General features: G+C 41.8%; 1 protein-coding gene across 1 annotated transcript in view; it reads right to left on the reverse strand.

Moving 5' to 3' along the window:
* Nucleotides 1-2,135: 2,135 nt before the first annotated feature.
* Nucleotides 2,136-20,963, reverse strand: part of OVCH2 (ovochymase 2) — a 31,358-nt gene continuing 12,530 nt past the window's right edge. Inside the window, exons 12-17 of the mRNA XM_082476337.1 lie at nt 19,339-19,432; nt 18,676-18,807; nt 17,111-17,191; nt 16,042-16,890; nt 14,063-14,262; nt 2,136-5,852 (exon numbers count right to left, since the gene is read on the reverse strand). Of these exons, the coding sequence (XP_082332463.1) occupies nt 16,838-16,890; nt 17,111-17,191; nt 18,676-18,807; nt 19,339-19,432 (360 nt within the window). The 3' untranslated portion in view covers nt 2,136-5,852; nt 14,063-14,262; nt 16,042-16,837. The remainder of the gene's footprint in view (nt 5,853-14,062; nt 14,263-16,041; nt 16,891-17,110; nt 17,192-18,675; nt 18,808-19,338; nt 19,433-20,963) is intronic.

A 20,963-nucleotide genomic window follows, 5' to 3' on the forward strand; every position in this document is an offset into this window, starting at 1 on the left:
ATGCTCTAATCCCCAGATATCTGCCTAGCCTTCACCCTTACCACCTTCAGGTTTTTCCTCAGATGTCTTTTTATCAGTTCTTCCCTGACAATAGATTTTTTTTAATTGCAAATATCCTTCTATTTAGCATTCACTATCCCTCATCCCTGATTTATTTTACTCGATATCATTTATTATCAACTGCTATATTTTTTACTTCTTTGCTTATTATCTGCCTCCCCATCCCCATTAGATTTTTGTCCATTTTGCTCACTGAAGTATCCCTTGTGCCTAGATACCTGGTGCAGATAGAGCCCCTTACAAATGCCTGTTGATTAAATGAAGAGATAAGCCTAAGAAGAACCTAAAGAACACTCATACCCCATCAACCCAAAGAAAATCCCTACTAACCCCTTGGAATACATCCTTTTAGAGTTCTTATTCTGGATATTTATATTCTGAGTTGGACAGAAATTAGTGGCGTAAAAGCAAGTCAGCCTCTCCCACCCCTTAAATTAGGAAAAATAGACCAAAACTTTTTCAAGATGCAAAAAGAGATATAAAATGCTCCAGAGGGACTTCCCTGGTGGTGCAGTGGTTAAGACTCCACGCTTCCAATGCAGGGGGCCCGGGTTCTATCCCTGGTCAGGGAACAAGATCCCACATGCATGCCGCAACTAAGAGTTCAAATGCCACAACTAAGGAGCCCGCCTGCCGCAACTAAGACCTGGCACAACCAAATAAATAAATAAAATGCTCCAGAGTGTATTAAAGTTATCGATAAATAGCAACGGCTGGAAATACTCATTTTTGACCATACTTATCATTTCAACTACATTATCATGTTCACAATCTTGTTCCAAGTCAATTTGATTTCACTCAAAGCAATTTGAAACCACAATCTTGTTGGAATGGGTTTCAGGATGCAAACACCTGAGATTAATACAGTCACATATCAATAGTTTAAATTTTCCCTATTCCACTTTTGTTAATGTATATCGTTCCAAATGATTATTATTCTGAGAAAACTAGAATGCCTACTATGTGTGTTCACTGTATATAGGGGCAAACTCATGTGGCCCTAGAACTCTTGAGGATGACCTAGAATTGAAGCATAATGAGTGAGACTAGCTTTCTGTAATAGGTGGAGCTTTATTAACCTTCCTTGAATGTCTACTATGTGCAGGCACTGGGCTAGCCTTATTACAAGCCAGGACATTCTTTATAAACAGATGATTGAGGATAATAGGGAACACCTGAATCTGATCACATTGTTTAGGGTGTAGTGCACTGTGCGTAGCACCACTGTGTGTCTGTGGTTAAGAAACCTATGGTCTGAGCCGTTGTATTACAGTCTATCCTGAAGACAGACAGTGTTAACATGAGATGGGTATTCATGGAGCCTGAAAGAAGGGAAATCAGAGAGCAGGTGTTTGCTACCCTGCCCAGCGTCATGAGCATTCTGCTTACTGGAACAGTGATGGGGGAATGCTTCGGTAGGTCCCTCCCACACCTGGATGAGATGCCCCTGAGGATGATGCCTGACCTTCGTGGTCCATCAGAAAAGTTTGGCAGCAGAAGCTGGGAGGGGTGGATGTACATATCCCATATCACATATTACATTCACTAGAAGTGAACTGCCCCGGTCCCACATTAATACACCCACCTTTGTGTTTATATATCCTCCTATCGAGTCTGGGACTCATTTCCTGTGAGCCTCCTCACGGCGAGCATCTTGACACAGTTGAGTTTCTGGGCCGACAGGGCTGAGGACCTGGACTCTTAGGGCACCTCCAGGACTCTGCTTGAGGAGCCAGACCCCCTCCCTGAAACAGAAACAGTTTTTTCATTGGCTCTTAAATCAAGCTTCAACAGGCATTAAGAGCTTATTTCTTGCTTCTTATTTTTTGATCCCGTGCCCAGAATCTTAAGTGTAACATAGAAATTAACCCCAACAATTATGGTGTATGGACTATCTATAAGACATAGTTAATGTCCTTATGTACGAGTGGGTTTCAGCTTGAGTCTGAGTTTCAGACTTTTCCAGGGATGTTTGAACTGGTGGGATGGAATTAGCAGAAGTCAATTTGCTTAGGGCTGAAGAGACTCCTGAGGAAGAATTTATATTGGGGGAAGAATGATCCAGGTATAAAGAGTCTGAGGAGATGAAGAAACCTTAATCATCTTAAGGGGGCTATTCTGAGAACATCGTGGTGTCTTCCATTCTTTTTATTTCCAATTAAAAAAAATGTAGTAAAATACACATAAAACTTACCATCTTAACCATTTCAAGCGTACAGTTCAGTGGTGTTAAATACATTTTTATTATTGTGCAACCATCACCACCATCCATCTCCATAACTTTTTTTCACCTTGCAAAACTGAAACTCTAACTCCCCATTCCTTCCTCTCCCCAGCCCCAGCAAGCACCTTTCTACTTTGTCTTTATGATTTTGACTATTCTAAATATCTATTATAAGTAGAGTCAAACAGTTTTGTCTTTTTTGACTGGCTTATTTCACTTAGTATAATGTCCTATAGTTTCATCTATGTTGTAGCATATGCTAGAGTTTCCTTCCTTTTAAAGGATGAATAATATTCCATTGTATGCATATAACCACATTTTACCTAACCATTCATCCATCAATGGACACTTGGGTTGCTTTCATGTTTTAGCTATTATGAATAATGCTGCTATGCATGTGGTTGTACAAATATCCCTTCATTGTCTCCCATTATTGACTCTGCTAGACTCATCCCAAAGAAAGCAAGGGTGAAGTCCTTAAACCAGAACTGAAAGAAGAATTTCACTGAAGTCCCTATTAAACAGTAGGATCCAAGCAGTACTCATGGAGGGTAGCACAAAGCAGAGAGACATTCTCCCTCATTTCACCAAGGAAATGACACCACTGGGGTTCCACTAACTCAGTGGAGAAGAGTGGGGACACAGAGGAGTGTGGTGGCAGTGGCCCTGAGGGCTGATAACTGAGCAGGGAAATGCAGTTCCTGGTAGATCTAGGTTGGGAGGTGGAAGAACCACACTGCCTGATGGGAGCAGACTTGTGATGATCCAGAAAAGGAAAGGACAGGAGGATATTTCTGCTGGGGTCCAGGAGGGTTGGGCACTTGTAACAGCTGATTATGCCAGAGCCTGCTCTCTGCAAACTGATAAGGACCCCTGATGAGACTTAAAGGTTTTTGGGTCATCAATCTTGATATGCAAGCTGTAGATTATTAATCTTGTGATATATTTTGTCTGCTAATTTAACTTTAATGTACGTTAATAATAAGTCTGGTGAGAATTGAGCAGCAATAAAGAATGTATGATTCTTCCCCAAATAGGATGAAATAGATCTTTTGAAGCCATAGAGTTGCCTGCCCTACCCCATACTGCGACCAGTAGTGATTCAATTCCAGAAGCAAGGAAAAAGGAAACCAAACCCCTGAAAATATAAAGGGAGGATCCTTTTCCTTATCTGGAGTAGAACGTTTCTGAAAATCCAAAGGAAGCTTTTTTAGAAAGGACTACTCAATTCTCAAAAGATGGTTCTTGACATTATCTACAGGGGGTCCCTGAGGATCCTGAAGATTCTAACCTCCCATGGTCACAGCAGCTCCACCAGGGGCCCTCGTGTCAAGCCACCAGGTGACAACCAGAATCTTTCCCACAGGTTGCCAGCTGCCCAGTCCCCCAGGAGCACTGCCAGAGAGGAGAGAGATGGTGGGTGGAGAGCTTACCCAGAAGGAATCCTTGCCTCCCCCAGAAGGGAAGCCAGCACCAGTGCTCTCCAGGGCATCTGTGGAGCGAGGGACACACAACACACCTGGCAGGCTTCAGAGGCAAGGATGGAGATGTTAAGCTGCAGAAACTTGTTGGACATCTCTCCACCTTGAAGGCAAGGAATCACTTTTGTTAAAGTCAATTAAGGTCTAGGAAAAAAAAGCAGAATATATTTTCAGGGGATATTTGGGCATTTTATCCATAAAGACAAAAAGAAAGAGGATTCTACTATGTGGATTAAAAGGTATGTGATGTTTCTCGGCAAGCTGTCAAAGAAAATTATATTACCCAAAACACTTATAAGAAGTGATGGCTGTGACAAAAAACAGTCCCCTTGAAGACTAAGGCTGAGAAATAAATGGTTATTAGGATCATGCTAGTGTATTAGTATCTACGTCCTTGACTCCTAAAGCCAGAAGCATCAGCAGCCCAGACTAGCCACTGTACTTGGGGACCATTCTTCTGAAAAGGAAATCTATCTCTGTTGTTGCCTCTTTGTCACCTCCTGTTTATTCTCCTTCTTTAGCCATCAGACCATGGAATCCTGACTTACTGAGGTTACCCACAACATGCCAATGACCAAATCAAAAGGTCTCTTTTCCCATTCTTATAGGACTAGATTTTGTGCATTTTACATTATTGACTACCCTTCTTCTTGAAACCTAAGCTCTCTCCCCAGCTTCCATGCTCTGTCCTGCTTCTCCCCCTGCCCTTCTGCTCATTCCTTTCAGCTTCTTTCCTCAGGTTCTCCTCTCTCCCTTTGCTCCTTTTCCCCTTAAAATAGCCTTTCTCAAGGCTGCAACCCTCACCCATACTTGCTACCTCTCATATCACATCATCCTTGGCTGCTTTCTTAATCCCTGGACAACTGTAGCTGGACATCGCACAGGTACCTCCAAAATTACCAAATACAAACTTAATTCATCTTCACCCCTCACACCCTCCCTATATCTGCTACTGCTATGATACTCCCTTTCTGGTTCAAGAGTAAATGTAGAGGCAGTATAGTGTATTGGTTAGGAGCACCAAATTCTTCTAACTTCAGACAGTCCTGGGTTTGAATCCCTGTTAGGCCATGTATTTGGGCAAAGAAATTGATCACTGAGCTTCAATTTCTTCATCTGTAAAATGAGGGTTAATAATAGTACCAATTTCTCAGGTTTAGTGAGAGGAGTCTATGAAATAATGCACATAAAGGGTTTGGCCCAGAGTAAATAATAAATGCCAACTATTATCATGGTTAGCTTTTATCTATGCAATCACTTGAGTTCAGTACCTGGAAGTTGTGTGTGTGCATGTATATGTGTGTGTGTGTGTGTGTGTGTGTGTGTGTGTGTGTGTGTGTGCGTGTGTGAGACATTTTCTTTTCTTTCCTCCATTTTAAGCATTATTGGTCATCAAATCTTTTTTTTTCTTTCTTTTTTGTTTTATTGGCCATCAAATCTTATTGAGTCTGTAGAAACAATGTTTTTTGAAATTACTTTTTCCTCCTTGTCACTCTTGTAGTCCTCATCATATTTCATTTGGGCTCTTATATCTATGCATCTCCTCAACTGCCAGATTAATTTTTCTTTAGTACAGGTTTTCTTTTTTGCCTCCTCTGCACTCGAAGGGCAATAGTTCCCATCACTGGACAATAAGATAGAGTCTAACCTTCTTAGTGTTACTGAACCCAGGTCTGGCTGCTCACCGCTTGAAAGCCAGTTCTCGACGGACAAGTGTTGGTAGGAAAGGAAAGGTTGCTTTATTTCAGAGGCCGGCAGCAGGGGGAGAGGGTGGACTCCTGTCCGAGAACCAACTCCCAATTGCTGCTCCGGGGACAGGGGCTTTTAAAGGGGAGTTTCAGGGTTGTAGGTGGAGGGAGGGAGCAGAACAGCACAGTCAGCTCTGACAGTCATCTTGAAGTCAGTAATGTGGTGGTCTGATCAGCGTCATCTTGGTTGTTTTAAGTACATTAACCTTTAGTTCCAGGGTTTGTTCCCATTTCTTTGAGGTCAGTTCTCGGAATTGTGTGAAGCGAAGTAGCTTATGTCATGGCTTCAATTTGGTCATCATGTAGTCATCTTCCTCCACCTGGTGGGGTCTTCAGTGTCTGCAAAACAGTTAACAGGATAGGGCTCAGAGTATTATCTATAGCCCTCAAGGAGGAACTAAAAGTCCTTGACTATGCTTAATGATTAAACTATTATTATTTGGTCTCCTTTGACTGTTTCCCTTTGTTTCTGTATTTTCTCACTTCTCTGGGATCCTTCGGTCGGATCCCAGGGAGGCTCGGGCTTCAGTCGGATTCTCTCACAGAGGATCGGTGCCAACCAGCACTCACCAGCTGGAGAGGCTTCTCTGCTCACCCGCCGAGGCGGGCGGGGGCTGGGAGCTGAGGCTCGGGCTTCGGTCGGATCCCAGGGAGAGGACTGGGGTTGGCTGTGTGAACACAGCCTGAAGGGGCTAGTGCGCCACAGCTAGCCGGGAGGGAGTCTGGGAAAAAGTCTGGAGCTGCCGAAGAGGCAAGAGACCATTGTTTCAGGGTGCGTGAGGAGAGGGGATTCAGAGCACTGCCTAAACGAGCTCCAGAGACGGGCGCGAGCCGCGGCTATCAGCGCGGACCCCAGAGACAGGCATGAGACGCTAAGGCTGCTGCTGCAGCCACCAAGAAGCCTGTGTGCGAGCATAGGTCACTATCCACACCTCCCCTGCCGGGAGCCTGTGCAGCCCGCCACTGCCAGGGTCCCGTGATGCAGGGACAACTTCCCCGGGAGAACACACGGCGCGCCTCAGGCTGCTGCAACGTCACGTCGGCCTCTGCCACCGCAGGCTCGCCCCGCATCCGTACCCCTCCCTCCCCAGGCCTGAGTGAGCCAGAGCCCCCTAATCAGCTGCTCCTTTAACTCCGTCGTGTCTGAGCGAAGAACAGATGCCCTCAGGTGACCTACACGCAGAGGCGGGTCCAAATCCAAAGCTGAACCCCTGGAGCTGTGCGAACAAAGAAGAGAAAGGGAAATCTCTCCCAGCAGCCTCAGGAGCAGCAGATTAAATCTCCACAACCAACTTGATGTAACTGCATCTGCTGAATACCTGAATAGACAATGAATCATCCCAAAACTGAGGCGGTGGACTTTTGTAGCAACTGTAGACTTGGGGTTTACTTTCTGCATCTAATTTGTCTGGTTTTATGTTTAACTTAGTTTACTATTTAGAGCTTAATATCATTGGTAGATTTGTTTATTGATGTGATAAGCTGTCTACAAGAGACCCACTTCAGAACTAGGGACACATATAGACTGAAAGGGAGGGGATGGAAAAAGATATTCCATGCAAATGGAAATCAAAAGAAAGCTGGAGTAGCAATTCTCATATCAGACAAAATAGACTTTAAAACAAAGACTATTACAAGAGACAAAGAAGGACACTACATAATGATCAAGAGATCAATCCAAGAAGAAGATATAACAATTGTAAATATTTATGCACCCAACATAGGAGCACCTCAATATATAAGGCAAATACTAACAGCCATAAAAGGGGAAATCGACAGTAACACAATCATAGTAGGGGACTTTAACACCCTACTTTCACCAATGGACAGATCATCCAAAATGAAAATAAATAAGGAAACACAAGTTTTAAATGATACATTAAACAAGATGGACTTAATTGATATTGATGGGACATTCCATCCAAAAACAACAGAATACCCTTTCTTCTCAAGTGCTCATGCAACATTCTCCAGGATAGATCATATCTTGGGTCACAAATCAAGCCTTGGTAAATTTAAGAATACTGAAATCATATCAAGTATCTTTTCCGACCACAACGCTATGAGACTAGATATCAATTACAGGAAAAAAATCTGTAAAAAATACAAACACATGGAGGCTAAACAATACACTACTAAATAACCAAGAGATCACTGAAGAAATCGAAGAAGAAATCAAAAAATAACTAGAAAAAAATGACAATGAAAACACGACCACCCAAAACCTAAGGGATGCAGCAAAAGCCGTTCTAAGAGGGAATTTTATAACAATACAATCGTACCTCAAGAAACAAGAAACATCTCATATAAACAACCTAAACTTACACCTAAAGCAATTAGAGAAAGAAGAACAAAAAAACCCCAAAGCTAGCAGAAGGAAAGAAATCATAAAGATCAGATCAGAAATAAATGAAAAAGAAATGAAGGAAACAATAACAAAGATCAATAAAACTAAAAGCTGGTTCTTTGAGAAGATAAACAAAACTGATAAACCATTAGCCACACTCATCAAGAAAAAAAGGGAGAAGACTCAAATCAATAGAATTAGAAATGAAAACGGGGAAGTAACAACTGACACTGCAGAAATACAAAGGATCATGAGGGATTACTACAAGCAACTATATGTCAATAAAATGGACAATCGGAAGAAATGGACAAATTCTTAGAAAAGCACAACCTTCTGAGACTGTACCAGGAAGAAATAGAAAATATAAACAGACCAATCACAAGCACTGAAATTGAAACTGTGATTTAAAATCTTCCAACAGGGACTTCCCTGGTGGCACAGTGGTTAAGAATCCACCTGCCAATGCAGGGGACACGGGTTCAAGCCCTGGTCCAGGAAGATCCCATATGCAGCGGAGCAACTAAGCCCGTGTGCCACAACTATTGAGCCTATGCTCTAGAGCCCGTGAGCCACAACTACTGAGCCCGCGTGCTGCAACTACTGAAGCCCGCGCACCTAGAGCCTGTGCTCCGCAACAAGAGAAGCCACCACAATGAGAAGCCCACACACCGCAATGAAGAGTAGCGCCCGCTTGCCGCAACTAGAGAAAGCCCGCACACAGCAACGACGACCCAGCGCAGCCAAAAAATTAATAAATAAATAAATTAAAAAAAAAAAAAATCTTCCAACAAACAAAAGCCCAGGACCAGGTGGCTTCACAGTTGAATTCTATCAAACATTTAGAGAAGAGCTAACACCTATCCTTCTCAAACACTTCTAAAATATAGCAGAGGGAGGAACACTCCCAAACTCATTCTACAAGGCCACCACCACCCTGATACCAAAACCAGACAAAGATGTCACAAGAAAGAAAACTACAGGCCAACATCACTGATGAATATAAAATCCTCAACAAAATACTAGCAAACAGAATCCAACAGCACATTAAAAGGATCATACACCATGATCAAGTGGGATTTATCCCAGGAATGCAAGGATTCTTCAATATATGTAAATCAATCAATGTGATACACCATATTAACAAATTGAAGGAGAAAAACCATATGATCATCTCAATAGATGCAGTAAAAGCTTTTGACAAAATTCAACACCCATTTATGATAAAAACTCTCCATAAAGTAGGCACAGAGGGAATTTACCTCAACATAATAAAGGCTATATCTGACAAAGCCATAGCCAACATCGTCCTCAATGGTGAAAAACTGAAAGCATTTCCTCTAATATCAGGAACAAGACAAGGTTGCCCACTCTCACCACTATTATTCAACATAGTTTTGGAAGGTTCAGCCACAGCAGAGAAGAAAAAGAAATAAAAGGAATCCAAATCGGAAAAGAAGAAGTGAAGCTGTCACCGTTTGCAGATGACATGATACTATACATAGAGAATTCTAAAGCTGTTACCAGAAAACTACTAGAGCTAATCAATGAATTTGGTAAAGTAGCAGGATACAAAATTAATGCACAGAAAACACTTGCATTCCTATACACTAATGATGAAAAATCTGAAAGAGAAATTAAGGAAACACTCCCATTTACCATTGCAACAAAAAGAATAAAATACCTAGGAATAGACCTACCTAAGGAGACAAAAGACCTGCATGCAGAAAACTATAAGACACTGATGAAAGAAATTAAAGATGATACAGACAGATGGAGTGGTATACCATATTCATGGATTGGAAGAATCAACATTGTGAAAATGGCTATACTACTGAAAGCAAACTACAAATTCAATGTAATCCCTATCAAACTACCAATGGCATGTTTCACAAAACTAGCACAAAATTTTTCACAATTTGTATGGAAACACAAAAGACCCCTAATAGTCAAAGCAATCTTGAGAAAGAAAAATGGAGCTGGAGGAATCAGGCTCCCTGACTTCAGACTACACTACAAAGCTACAGTAATCAAGACAGTATGGTACTGGCACAAAAACAGAAATGTAGATCAATGGAACAGGATAGAAAGCCCAGAGATAAACCCATGCACATGTGGTCACCTTATTTTTGATAAAGGAGGCAAGAATATACAATGGAGAAAAGACAGTCTCTTCAATAAGTGGTGCTGGGAAAACTAGACAGCTACATGTAAACGAATGAAATTAGAACACTCCCTAACACCATACACAAAAATAAACTCAAAATGGATTAAAGACCTAAATGTAAGGCCAGACCCTATAAAATTCTTAGAGGAAAACATAGGCAGAACACTCTATGACATATATCACAGCAAGATCCTTTTTGACCCACCTCCTAGAGAAATGGAAATAAAAACAAAAATAAATGGGACCTAATGAAACTTAAAAGCTTTTGCACAGCAAAGGAAAATATAAACAAGAAGAAAAGACAACCCTCAGAATAGGAGAAAATATCTACAAATGAAGCAACTGACAACGGATTAATCTCCAAAATCTACAAGCAGCTCATGCAACTCAATATCAAAAAACAAACAACCCAATCCAAAAATGGGCAGAAGATCTAAATAGACATTTCTCCAAAGAAGATATACAGATTGCCAACAAACACATGAAAGGATGCTCAACATCACTAATCATTAGAGAAATGCAAATCAAAACTACAATGAGGTATCACCTCACACCAGTCAGAATGGCCACCATCAAAAAAATCTGTGAACAATAAATGCTGGAGAGGGTGTGGACAAAAGGGAACCCTCTTGTACTGTTGGTGGGAATGTACATTGATACAGCCACTATGGAGAACAGTATGGAGGTTCCTTAAAAAACTAAAAATAGAACTACCATACAACCCAGCGATCCCACTACTGGGCATATACCCTGAGAAAACTATAATTCAAAAAGTATGTACCACATAATGTACCACAATGTTCATTGCAGCTCTATTTACAATAGCCAGGACACGGAAGCAACCTAAGTGTCCATCGACAGATGAATGGATAAAGAAGATGTGGCACATATATACAATGGAATATTACTCAGCCATCAAAAGAAAAGAAATTGAGTTCTTTGTAGTGAGGTGGATGGACCTAGAGTCTGTCATACAGAGTGAAGTAAGTCAGAAAGAGAAAAACAAATACCATATGCTAACACATATATATAGAATCAAAAAAAAAGAAAAAAAGGTTCTAAAGAACCTAGGGGCAGGACAGGAATAAAGACGCAGATGTAGAGAATGGACTCGAGGACACGGGGAGGGGGAAAGGTAAGCTGGGACGAGGTGAGAGAGTGGCATGGACATATATACACTACCAAATGTAAAATCGATAGCTAGTGGGAAGCAGCCGCATAGCACAGGGAGATCAGCTTGGTGCTTTGTGACCACCTAGAGGGGTGGGATAGGGAGGGTGGGAGAGAGACGCAAGAGGGAGGAGATATGGGGATATATGTATATGTATAGCTGATTCACTTTGTTATAAGGCAGAAACTAACACACCACTGTAAAGAAATTATACTCCAATAAAGATGTTTTTAAAAAATAGAGAAGGGCTTCCCTGGTGGCACAGTGGTTGAGAATCCGCCTGCTAATGCAGGGGACACGGGTTCGAGCCCTGGTCTGGGAAGATCCCACGTGCCGCGGAGCAACTAGGCCCGTGAGCCACAATTACTGAGCCTGCGCATCTGGAGCCTGTGCTCCGCAACAAGAGAGGCCACGATAGTGAGAGGTCCGCACACTGCGATGAAGAGTGGCCCCCGCTTGCCACAACTAGAGAAAGCCCTCGCACAGAAACGAAGACCCAACACAGCCATAAATAAATAAATAAATAAATAAATAAATAAATAAATAGGGAAAAGTAAATAACAATTAAAAAAAAAAGAGCTCTAAGGGGAACATAAACAAGTCTCGCAGCTGCATTCTAGTGTCAGCATGGGTTATAGCTGTGCCTGTCCATCATCTGCGGGAAATATCTCAGAGTCACGGTCCCCCGTCCCTGGTCAGCCTGCCTGTCTGGGTCAGCTGACGTGACTCAATAGGGTGCAGCCAGAAAAATAGGGTCATTACAAAAATTAACTGTTTTCTAAAATAAAAATAAAATTTCTATAAAATGATGATACTAGCTAGTCTAATTTTTTTAAAGATTTTAAAAATATACAAAATTGGGAAAGTAGAAAATATCACAAAAGTATATAAGGAAATATTTTGCACAGCACAAAGCAATTAGTAGGAAAATCTGAGTGTTACAGCTATTACTAGGAGATTATAAATTATCAAAATTGAGTGAAGGTGAAAATTTAAAACCTAAAAACCAGTAACAAGGAAGGAAATTGTGAAAGTTACCGTTAAGTCTTCAATGAGTAGATGTTTAGTATATGTAATCACATGACATCATTAGTTATTATTCCCCTGTTATAAATTTATGCAAAGCATACAGCAAGAAGGAAAGCTCTAAGAGAAAGTTGCTGAGAGTAGATCTTAAAAATTCTCATCACAAGGAAAACCAATTGTAACTGTGCGTGGTGGTGGAAGATGACTACGCTTATTGCAGCGATCATTTAGCAAAAATACAAATATCAAATCATTTTATTGTACACCTGAAACTAATACGTTACATGTCAATTATACCTCAATTAAAAAAAAAAAAGGAGAGCTCTCGAGTTCTTTTCATGAAGAGCACTGATACCAAAGTCTGACAAAGGCAGACGACAGAAAGAAAACTATAGCCAGCGGTTCTCAAATTTTGGGTCCCAGGACATCTTTACACTTTGAAAAAAAATCACTGAAAATCCTAAAGAGCTTTTGTTTATGTGAGTAATATTTACCAATAGTTAACATACTAGAACTTAAAGTAAAAGTTTTTTAGATTATGTATTTATTAATTTATTTAAGATAACCATAATAAAACCATTAAGTTAATACATAAATGACATGTATTCAAGTAACTACATCTTCGAAAGTAAAAACTATAAATAAGACTGGCATTGTTTCACATTTTTTCAAAACCGTTTAATTTCTGGCTAAACAGAAGACGGATGGGATTTGCTATCTGCTTTTTACACGCAATCTGTTGAGATATCACATATTATGTAGTCTCTGGAAAACTCTACTGAATACTCGTGAGTGAATGAGAGTAAAAGGGGATAATAATGTCTTAGTATTACTATGAAAGTCGTTTTGACCTTCTAGGGGGTCTCCTCTAAAAGGATCTTGGAGATCCCCAGCGGTCTCCAGATCACATTTTGAGAACCTCCGCTATAAGTCAATTTCAGTCATGAATGTTGATGCAAAAATCTAAGTGAAATATTAGTAACAGAGCCCAGCAGTACATTGAAAGACGAATGTACCATGTCTAAGTGGGATTCAGGGATGTAGGAATGTTAGGAAATCTATTAATACAGATTTAATATACTAATAAGTCAAAGGAGAGAATCACTTAGTCATTTCAACAGATGCTCAAAGTATTTCAGAAAATTCAACATTCATTTCTGATTTAAAAATCCTAGGGGGCTTCCCTGGTGGCGCAGTCGTTAAGAATCTGCCTGCCAATGCAGGAGACACGGGTTCGAGCCCTGGTCTGGGAAGATCCCACATGCCGCGGAGCAACTAGGCCCGTGAGCCACAACTACTGAGCCTGCGCGTCTGGAGCCTGTGCTCCGCAACGGGAGAGGCCGCGACGGTGAGAGGCCCGCGCACCGCGATGAAGAGTGGCCCCCGCTCTCCGCAACTGGAGAAAGCCCTCGCACAGAAACGAAGACCCAGCACAGCCAAAAATAAATATAAATAAATAAATAAATTTAAAAAAAAAAAAAAAAAAATCCTAGGAACGAAGATATGATAAAATAAGTGTATCTCTATCCAACAACCAGCCTCATGTTTAATTAAAAGATACTAGAAACACAATGTGAGGGGGTAGAAATTTCCTGAGCACTCAAGGAACTCAAGTTCTCGCTGGGGAGGCGGATTGCCCATGATGGTGGTTGAATGGGGAAGCAGCAGCAGACCCTGATGGATGTCAGAGGTGGTAGATGAAGAATTAATGATCAGCCAACTTAAACCACGAGCTCTCACCATGTTCCACTCCCTGGGTGTACTTACATATTGGTGAGGCAATGAGCAGGGGTGACTACCCAGGTTTCCCAGAGATGCCTGGTGGCAATCTGCACACTGACCTGCTATGACCAAGAGCTGACTGTGGCCTCCTGCCTCCCACAGTCTGGCTGGAAAGGGATCTGGAAGTGGGAGGGGAAGTGGTTCCACAGAGCCCACCTGGAAGGGGGCCAAGAAGGTACATCTTCATTACCCATGGGTCCTCCTCAACGTCAAGTCCAGGTCTGAGCATCTCCCTTGTGCTGGAAACTCTAATAGACACCTGGGAATAATGAGAAATGCTTATTGTATTCTAGAGAGATTTTATATATACATATATATATATATATATATATATATATATATATATAGAAATGGATGTTTCACCCAAGAGTAAAATATCAAGCTCCCCCTTGACTTCCCCTTTTTTTGCCTCAATTATCTAGTCACCAAACACTTTAGATCCTATATTCACAAAATATCTTGCATCCATCTCTTACCTTTGGTCTTGGGTCTTCAATATTGCTCACCTGGACTACTCTCCCTGGGGTTAAGCTTTCCCCGTCCTCCTCCCACTCCCAAATTAACCACCAAAGAGGGCTTGTTTTGATCATGTCACTCCCCTAGTCAAAACCATCCAAGGCTTCCTCACAGTGTTGGGAATAATGTTGACATCGTATTTATCTTTGTGGGCCCCAGTCAAACACCAGTGTCCTAATCATCTCAGAAGTTATTTCAGTATTTTCTTGTATTGTGGTTTTCTGTGCACATTTCCCCTTTTGTTGTCAATTTTATTGAAGTATAACATACACACAGAAAAATACTCAAGCAATAAAATACTTTGAATGTTTTTCCAAGAAGTACAACCAGAACCCAGATCAAGAAACAGACTAGCAGAATCTCAGAAAACACTTCAGGAGCCCAGTCCGGTCACTGCTCCTGCAAAGCGTAACTGCTATCCTGACATCTAACACCATATATTAGTCTTGAAGGCTCTTAGTTTTACATAAATCTACTCCCTATCTGTACATATAAGCTTCATTATTAGGATATAAATTCCTTGAATATAGGTTGGTACTTATCCTGTTCCTCTTTGTATCCTGCCTCCCCCACTCCCTGGTGTCTGGTACAGAGATTTGTCCAGAGAGGACACCAAATCAGTATCAAGCCAGTGTGATGGGTTGTCAACAACTGAGGAATATAGGTGAAGGATAAACAGGTGTTCATTGTATTATTCTTCCATCTGTTCTGTAGATTTGCAAAATTTCAAAATAAAAAGCGAAGGAAGGACAAAATTACTTACTGAATGATTTAAGGAATCCAGGTTAGGTGTGCTATTTAAAACAGAACACACGTAAATTCCTGTTCTTGTCCTTAAGTTTTTATGTGTATTTGTATAAGGGAAGAAGGCTCTAAAGTAGGTGTGAGTTCAGGGAGAGGGAATCGGGAAAATAGCTCTTATTGAGCTTTTACACCAGGAGCTATTTGTGGATTATTTAGTTTTATTCATCAAATATTTATGTGGCATCTCCTTTGTTCTGGGCACTATGGTGAGTGCTGTGGGATAAAATGACCAATAAATCTAGCCGAGTGTTGTAATGAGACTCCTTGGCAGATACTGAGAGAAATGGCTCTGCTGAATATATTGCCCCCTGGTGGCCAAGATCAGGAATCACCGCAGACACACTTTACAAAGAGTTTCTACCCAGGATATATATATGCGTCGTGAGGTCCAAGAAGCCAGAACAAAAAGACTCAAGACAGCTTCTATCCCTCCTCATTAAAAGGAATACTCCTCTTCCACATTCTCTATTACTTTGTGTTCTAAGTGTCAGATAATTTATAAAACTAAAAAATTTTTTAAATAATTAAAAATTAGGTGCTTGATCTTTCTCTTGACAAATTATCAAAATGGCAAACTCTGAAAGCTTCCTTACCCCCAGCCTCTGCCTGCCCCCCTCACCACGTTTTCCACAGGGACTGGGATGTCACATATGCCTGTCAGTGGATGTCACGGAGGAAAACAAGGAAAAGAGAAAGCCCAGCGCTCCTCAATGCTCACCAATGTGAAGACATAGCAGTTCACTCACTTCTTTTCCAGCGGATGGCTCTTGTGAGTCAGACCACAATCTGGCACACTATTTAGCCATCCCTACTGAATGAATCACTCAAGATGGGAATTTTGATTCTGTGACTGAAAATATTTCAGGGTTGCTTTGAGCAAAAGGGACAGTGACCACATCCCATCCAGCTCTATGTGATGGCTTTTGTGAGGCGGCAACTTGGCCAGGTTACAGCCCCCGGTTATTCAATCAAACATTAGTCTAGATGTTGCTATGAAGGGATTTTGCAGATGTAATGAAAGTCCCTCATCACTGACTTTAGGTAAGGAAGACCATTCTGGATCAACTGGGTGGGCCTGACGTCATTAGTTGGAAAGGCCTTGAAAGCAGTGTGGAAGCTTCCCCCAAAGAGAGAAGAAATTCTGCTTGCGGAGAATGGCCTGAGCCCATGCCTGTGGAATTCCAGTGTCCTGTGACCTACCCTTTCTGCCTGCCTGCCTTATGGACTGACTTGCTTAGTCAGCTCCCACAATCGTGTAAGCCAATTCCTGGTGTATTAGCTTGCTAGGCAGGCTGTAACAAAATATCACAAACAGGGTGGCTTAGAAGACAAAAATTTATTGTGTCACAGTTCTGGAGCCTCGAGGTCCAGGATCAAGGTGTTGGGCAGGTCGATCCCTTCTGAGGGCCGTGATGGAGAATCCATTCTATGCCTCTCCTCCAGCTTCTGGTGGTTTGCTGGCAATCTTTAGCATTCTTTGGTTCATAAATGATGTATCACTCCCATCTCTGCCTTCATGTCCGTATGATGTTCTCCGTGTGTGCGTGTCTCTCTCTCCAAATTTCCCCTTTTATAAGGACACCAGTCATACTGGATTAGGGCCCACACTAATGACAGCATTTTAACTTGCTTGCCTTTGTAAACACTCTATCTCCAAAAAAGGTCACAGAATGTGACCTTAGTTACTGGAGGTTAAAACTCCAATATATCTTTTTGGGGTTCTTGGTTGAACTGAGAATAATAAAATCTGTGTACTTCTGGTAGTCACATTCTCCAAAACAACTTACCAGAAGCACTGGATTCTTCAGGTAGTACATTCCGTGTCTCCAGAAACACTGATTCATTCTCTAATCCGGAGATGTTAAAATCTGGGTATAAGGGCTTCCCTGGTGGCGCAGTGGTTGAGAATCTGCCTGCCGATGCAGGGGACACGGGTTCGAGCCCTGGTCTGGGAAGATCCCGCATGCCGCGGAGCAGCTGGGCCCGTGAGCCACAACTGCTGAGCCTGCGCGTCTGGAGCCTGTGCTCCACAACAAGAGAGGCCGCGACAGTGAGAGGCCCGCGACCGCGATGAGGAGTGGCCCCCGCTCGCCACAACCGGAGAAAGCCCTCACACAGAAACGAAGACCCAACACAGCCAAAAATAAATAAATAAATAAATTAAAAAAAAAAAAAAAAAAAAATCTGGGTATAAGCATAATACAATTGCTCAGTTCACACAAACAAGGCCAATGTTTGGGATTTATCAGAAAATTATTATTGTTAGAATTCTGGGACTTCTCCGTCAGTTAGACTCTATGGGTATTTGAACTGGAAAGTGGAGTATTTTAACTATAACCTGGCTTTCCCATAAGCAGCTGTTTACCGCCCAATAAGAATGAACAACTTGAGAAGCCAATAACTGGCTTTGTAGGATTTGGACAGAGTGCTCATGGGGTATGAGAGCTTGGAAGGAAGCTGTGTCTTCAAGTGTCTAGGGACTGGGGGTTGGTGAAGATATTTCACATTTGAGCCTCTCTGATGTGTCACACTTGCTTGTGGCCAAGTACACATCATCTGATTTAATCCTCACTACATTTTTACCAGGCATGTATTATTCTCCCGTTGTAAGATTGAGGAGGATGAATCCTACATGACACTTAGATCACACTTCTAGTAAGGACAGGCCAAGATTCAGACATACAGCTGATCTTCATTCTTCACGGATTCTGTATTTTTGAATTCACCTACTCGCTAACATTTGTTAACTCAAAACCAATACTCATGGTGCTTTCACGGTCATTCGTGGACACATGCAGAGCAGTGGAAAATTTGAGTCACCTGATCACGTGTCCTGGCTGAGGTCTAGTGAGGCCACACTCTGCCATCTTGTTTCAGCTCTCATACTATAAACAAGCGTCCTTCCTGCGGTCTGTTAGCGCCACTTTTTGTTTTGCTTTTTACATTTTTGGGCTTTTTGTTGGTGATTTTGCTGTTTGCAATGGCCCTAAACATAGTGCTGAAGTGCCATCTAGTGTTCCTAAGTGCAAAGAGTCTGGGTTGTGCCTTACAGAGAAAGTACATGTGATGGATAAGCTTTGTTCAGGCATGAGTTATAGTGGTATTGACCATGAGTTCAGTGTTAATGAATCAGCAATGTATATTAAATAAGGTGACTTGAAACAGAAACCCACATAAAAGCAGAGGCTGATAGGAACCTAACCCTATTTCCCCAGGAGCAGTGGTTCAGGATTCACAGATTCAGTGAATAATGAGTTGACTGTATCCATGCTGGTCTCTAAACGCTGCCCTTTTTACCACGGCAGGAGGATGAGACTTGGGACCTGAGGAGGTGGTGCCTCAAGCTTCTTACCTGTTTTAGGAATGAAGGAGACTGTAGCCTGGAAGCCTCTGAAGGTCATGTTTTCATCGGACTGGAAGCTGATGGACATGACCCTGGAGATGCTCACCAAAGGGGCGGGGACAACAAAGCCACACAGTCGAGCTGGTTCAAGCCCAGCCCGGGCATGACATGGTCAAGGGCCCAGCAAACAGACGTGGCATTGGATAGAAGAAAACAATTGTCCTTCATGTAACTGTTAAGAAATAAACCTTTCCAGTGTATGTCACAATTCATTTCCAAAATAGAAAGAGGGAGTGCTCCTTTGTATTGTGTATTTAACCCCATTAACATTTCAATTCTGTTTATCTCCCAAACACTCCCACTGGGAATGCCACTAAGGGAACTTGTTCCAGCCACAGGGCTTATTTCAATGTCACTTTCCCCTCTGACCCCTAGTTCATTGTGAGCCTTCCACATTTTCTGATCAAATGGTTCTTTGATTCTCCCTGAAGCTCTTCCCGCCCCTGATGGAGGAGAAGGAGGAGAGGTGGTGAGAGCCTAGGAAGTGATGGAGATGGTGCAGGGGAATGAAGGAACATTGAGCCACACCCTTTTTATTCCCTAAAAGGATTCCCAAGAAGGACCAGGTCCGAATGCAAACCAGGGAAGCCGAGGCTCCCAGGGAACACAAACCTATTTCTTTCTTCCTTTCTACATCCCTGTGCACGCTCACATAGTCGGAAGTGCAATCTCCACTTTCTTCTATTTCCACGTTCTGAAAGGAAAGCTGAGAAGACTCCATGTTACATCCAGAGTAAACAATATGAATGCATTACCTCATTTTGATCAAGGAGAGGAATTTGGATTGTTCAACTTGCTCTAGAGCGTGACCTTAGATGAGAAATGTAACGGGGCATTCATGAGTGGGTTATATGATTTAGGAAAAGATGTTAAACCACAGGCTCCCAAACCCTCTGTAACATCTAAGCACCCAATTACAGGCTGAATAGAAGGGTGGGGAAAAGTGCAAATATTTGAGCTCCCCAGTTCCCTCCTTGGAAAAGCAAAGAAACAGCAAAGAACAACGTTTGAGCAATCTGATAGCCCTGACTAATTGGGAGGAGCAGTGGGAGATAGAAATGATGAGGTAGCAGCTTAGATTTTTTTACACATAAATGATGGGGATTCAAGGGAGCCCCAGCACTTGGCAAAAGACACAGGCCTGCGCAGCTAGGACAAAAGTGGAGGGAAAGGATGATTCATGGTGAATGAGACATGGGGAGAAGGAGACGTGTCAGAAACAGGATCCGTTCAAACATTTCTTAAACCCTTACTGGGATACTTTCTGAAAATAGACCCTTTTCAGTTACTCTGACCATTGTGTCTTATGGAAAGGGTTTTAAGGAGGAAAATTACATAAATTTTTTTAAACCAGAAATTTCCATCACAGGGGATCTAGAATGCCTATAATAAATAACTTACAAGAAAACTTAAAATATTTCTAAAAGTCAGATATACCTGTTCCTTTAATATCAATAATATTTAAAATTTAGAATTTAAAATGTTTGAAGTTGGTAAACAGAACTTGTAGAGCAATAAAATTTATGAATAATAATAATAATTTTAAAAAGACCCTTCTCTCTTCGAGTCAAATGGTGTGCACATAGTTACGACTTGTCATAACAATTTACAAATGACCGTCCCGGATGGGTCCTGCAGGACGCTGCTGTCACTGGCCGGGTGTGAGTGCATCTTTTCACGGATGCACAGCACTCAGTGTATTTTATTGCATAGATGTTTTTTAATCACTTCTAGCTCTGATATGTTCAGATTTTCAGCTAAATTTTGTCTTCTTCCTCCTTCCAGGCATACGCTCATACTTAAGATTTTCTCCTCTGTCAGTAACATAGTTTCCCTTAATCCTGCTTCATCCTGAACTGTCTGCCTTGACTCTGTTTGGGTTTCAGAAACTTTTAGAAAGACAACAGCTACACTTGTCTTACTTACTCCGTGTCTTCTTCTCCTGTGTGATCTTGTTTCTGCTCCTAACATCTGACTTCACTTGACCTTTCAGATGACACCTCCCCCACCTCCTCTCTGCTGTTCAATTGTCCATCCCAACTATTCTACCTTTTTATTGGGGGATGAGGTGGGGACTGTATAACGGGTGCTTAGTCCTCCTCTTTATTTTATTTTTTAAAAAAGTTTTGTCCTTTTACTTTGTTAACATTTAAAAGCACATTTGAATAGAACAAAAGGTTTCAGAGCTGTACAATGGTTTCTCTGTGGAAGGAAGAGAGAAAAGAAGGAAGGAGATC

Source organism: Balaenoptera physalus (genome assembly GCF_965194825.1).
Source record: "Balaenoptera physalus genome assembly, chromosome: 10".
In the NCBI taxonomy this organism is placed as follows: Eukaryota; Metazoa; Chordata; class Mammalia; order Artiodactyla; family Balaenopteridae; genus Balaenoptera; species Balaenoptera physalus.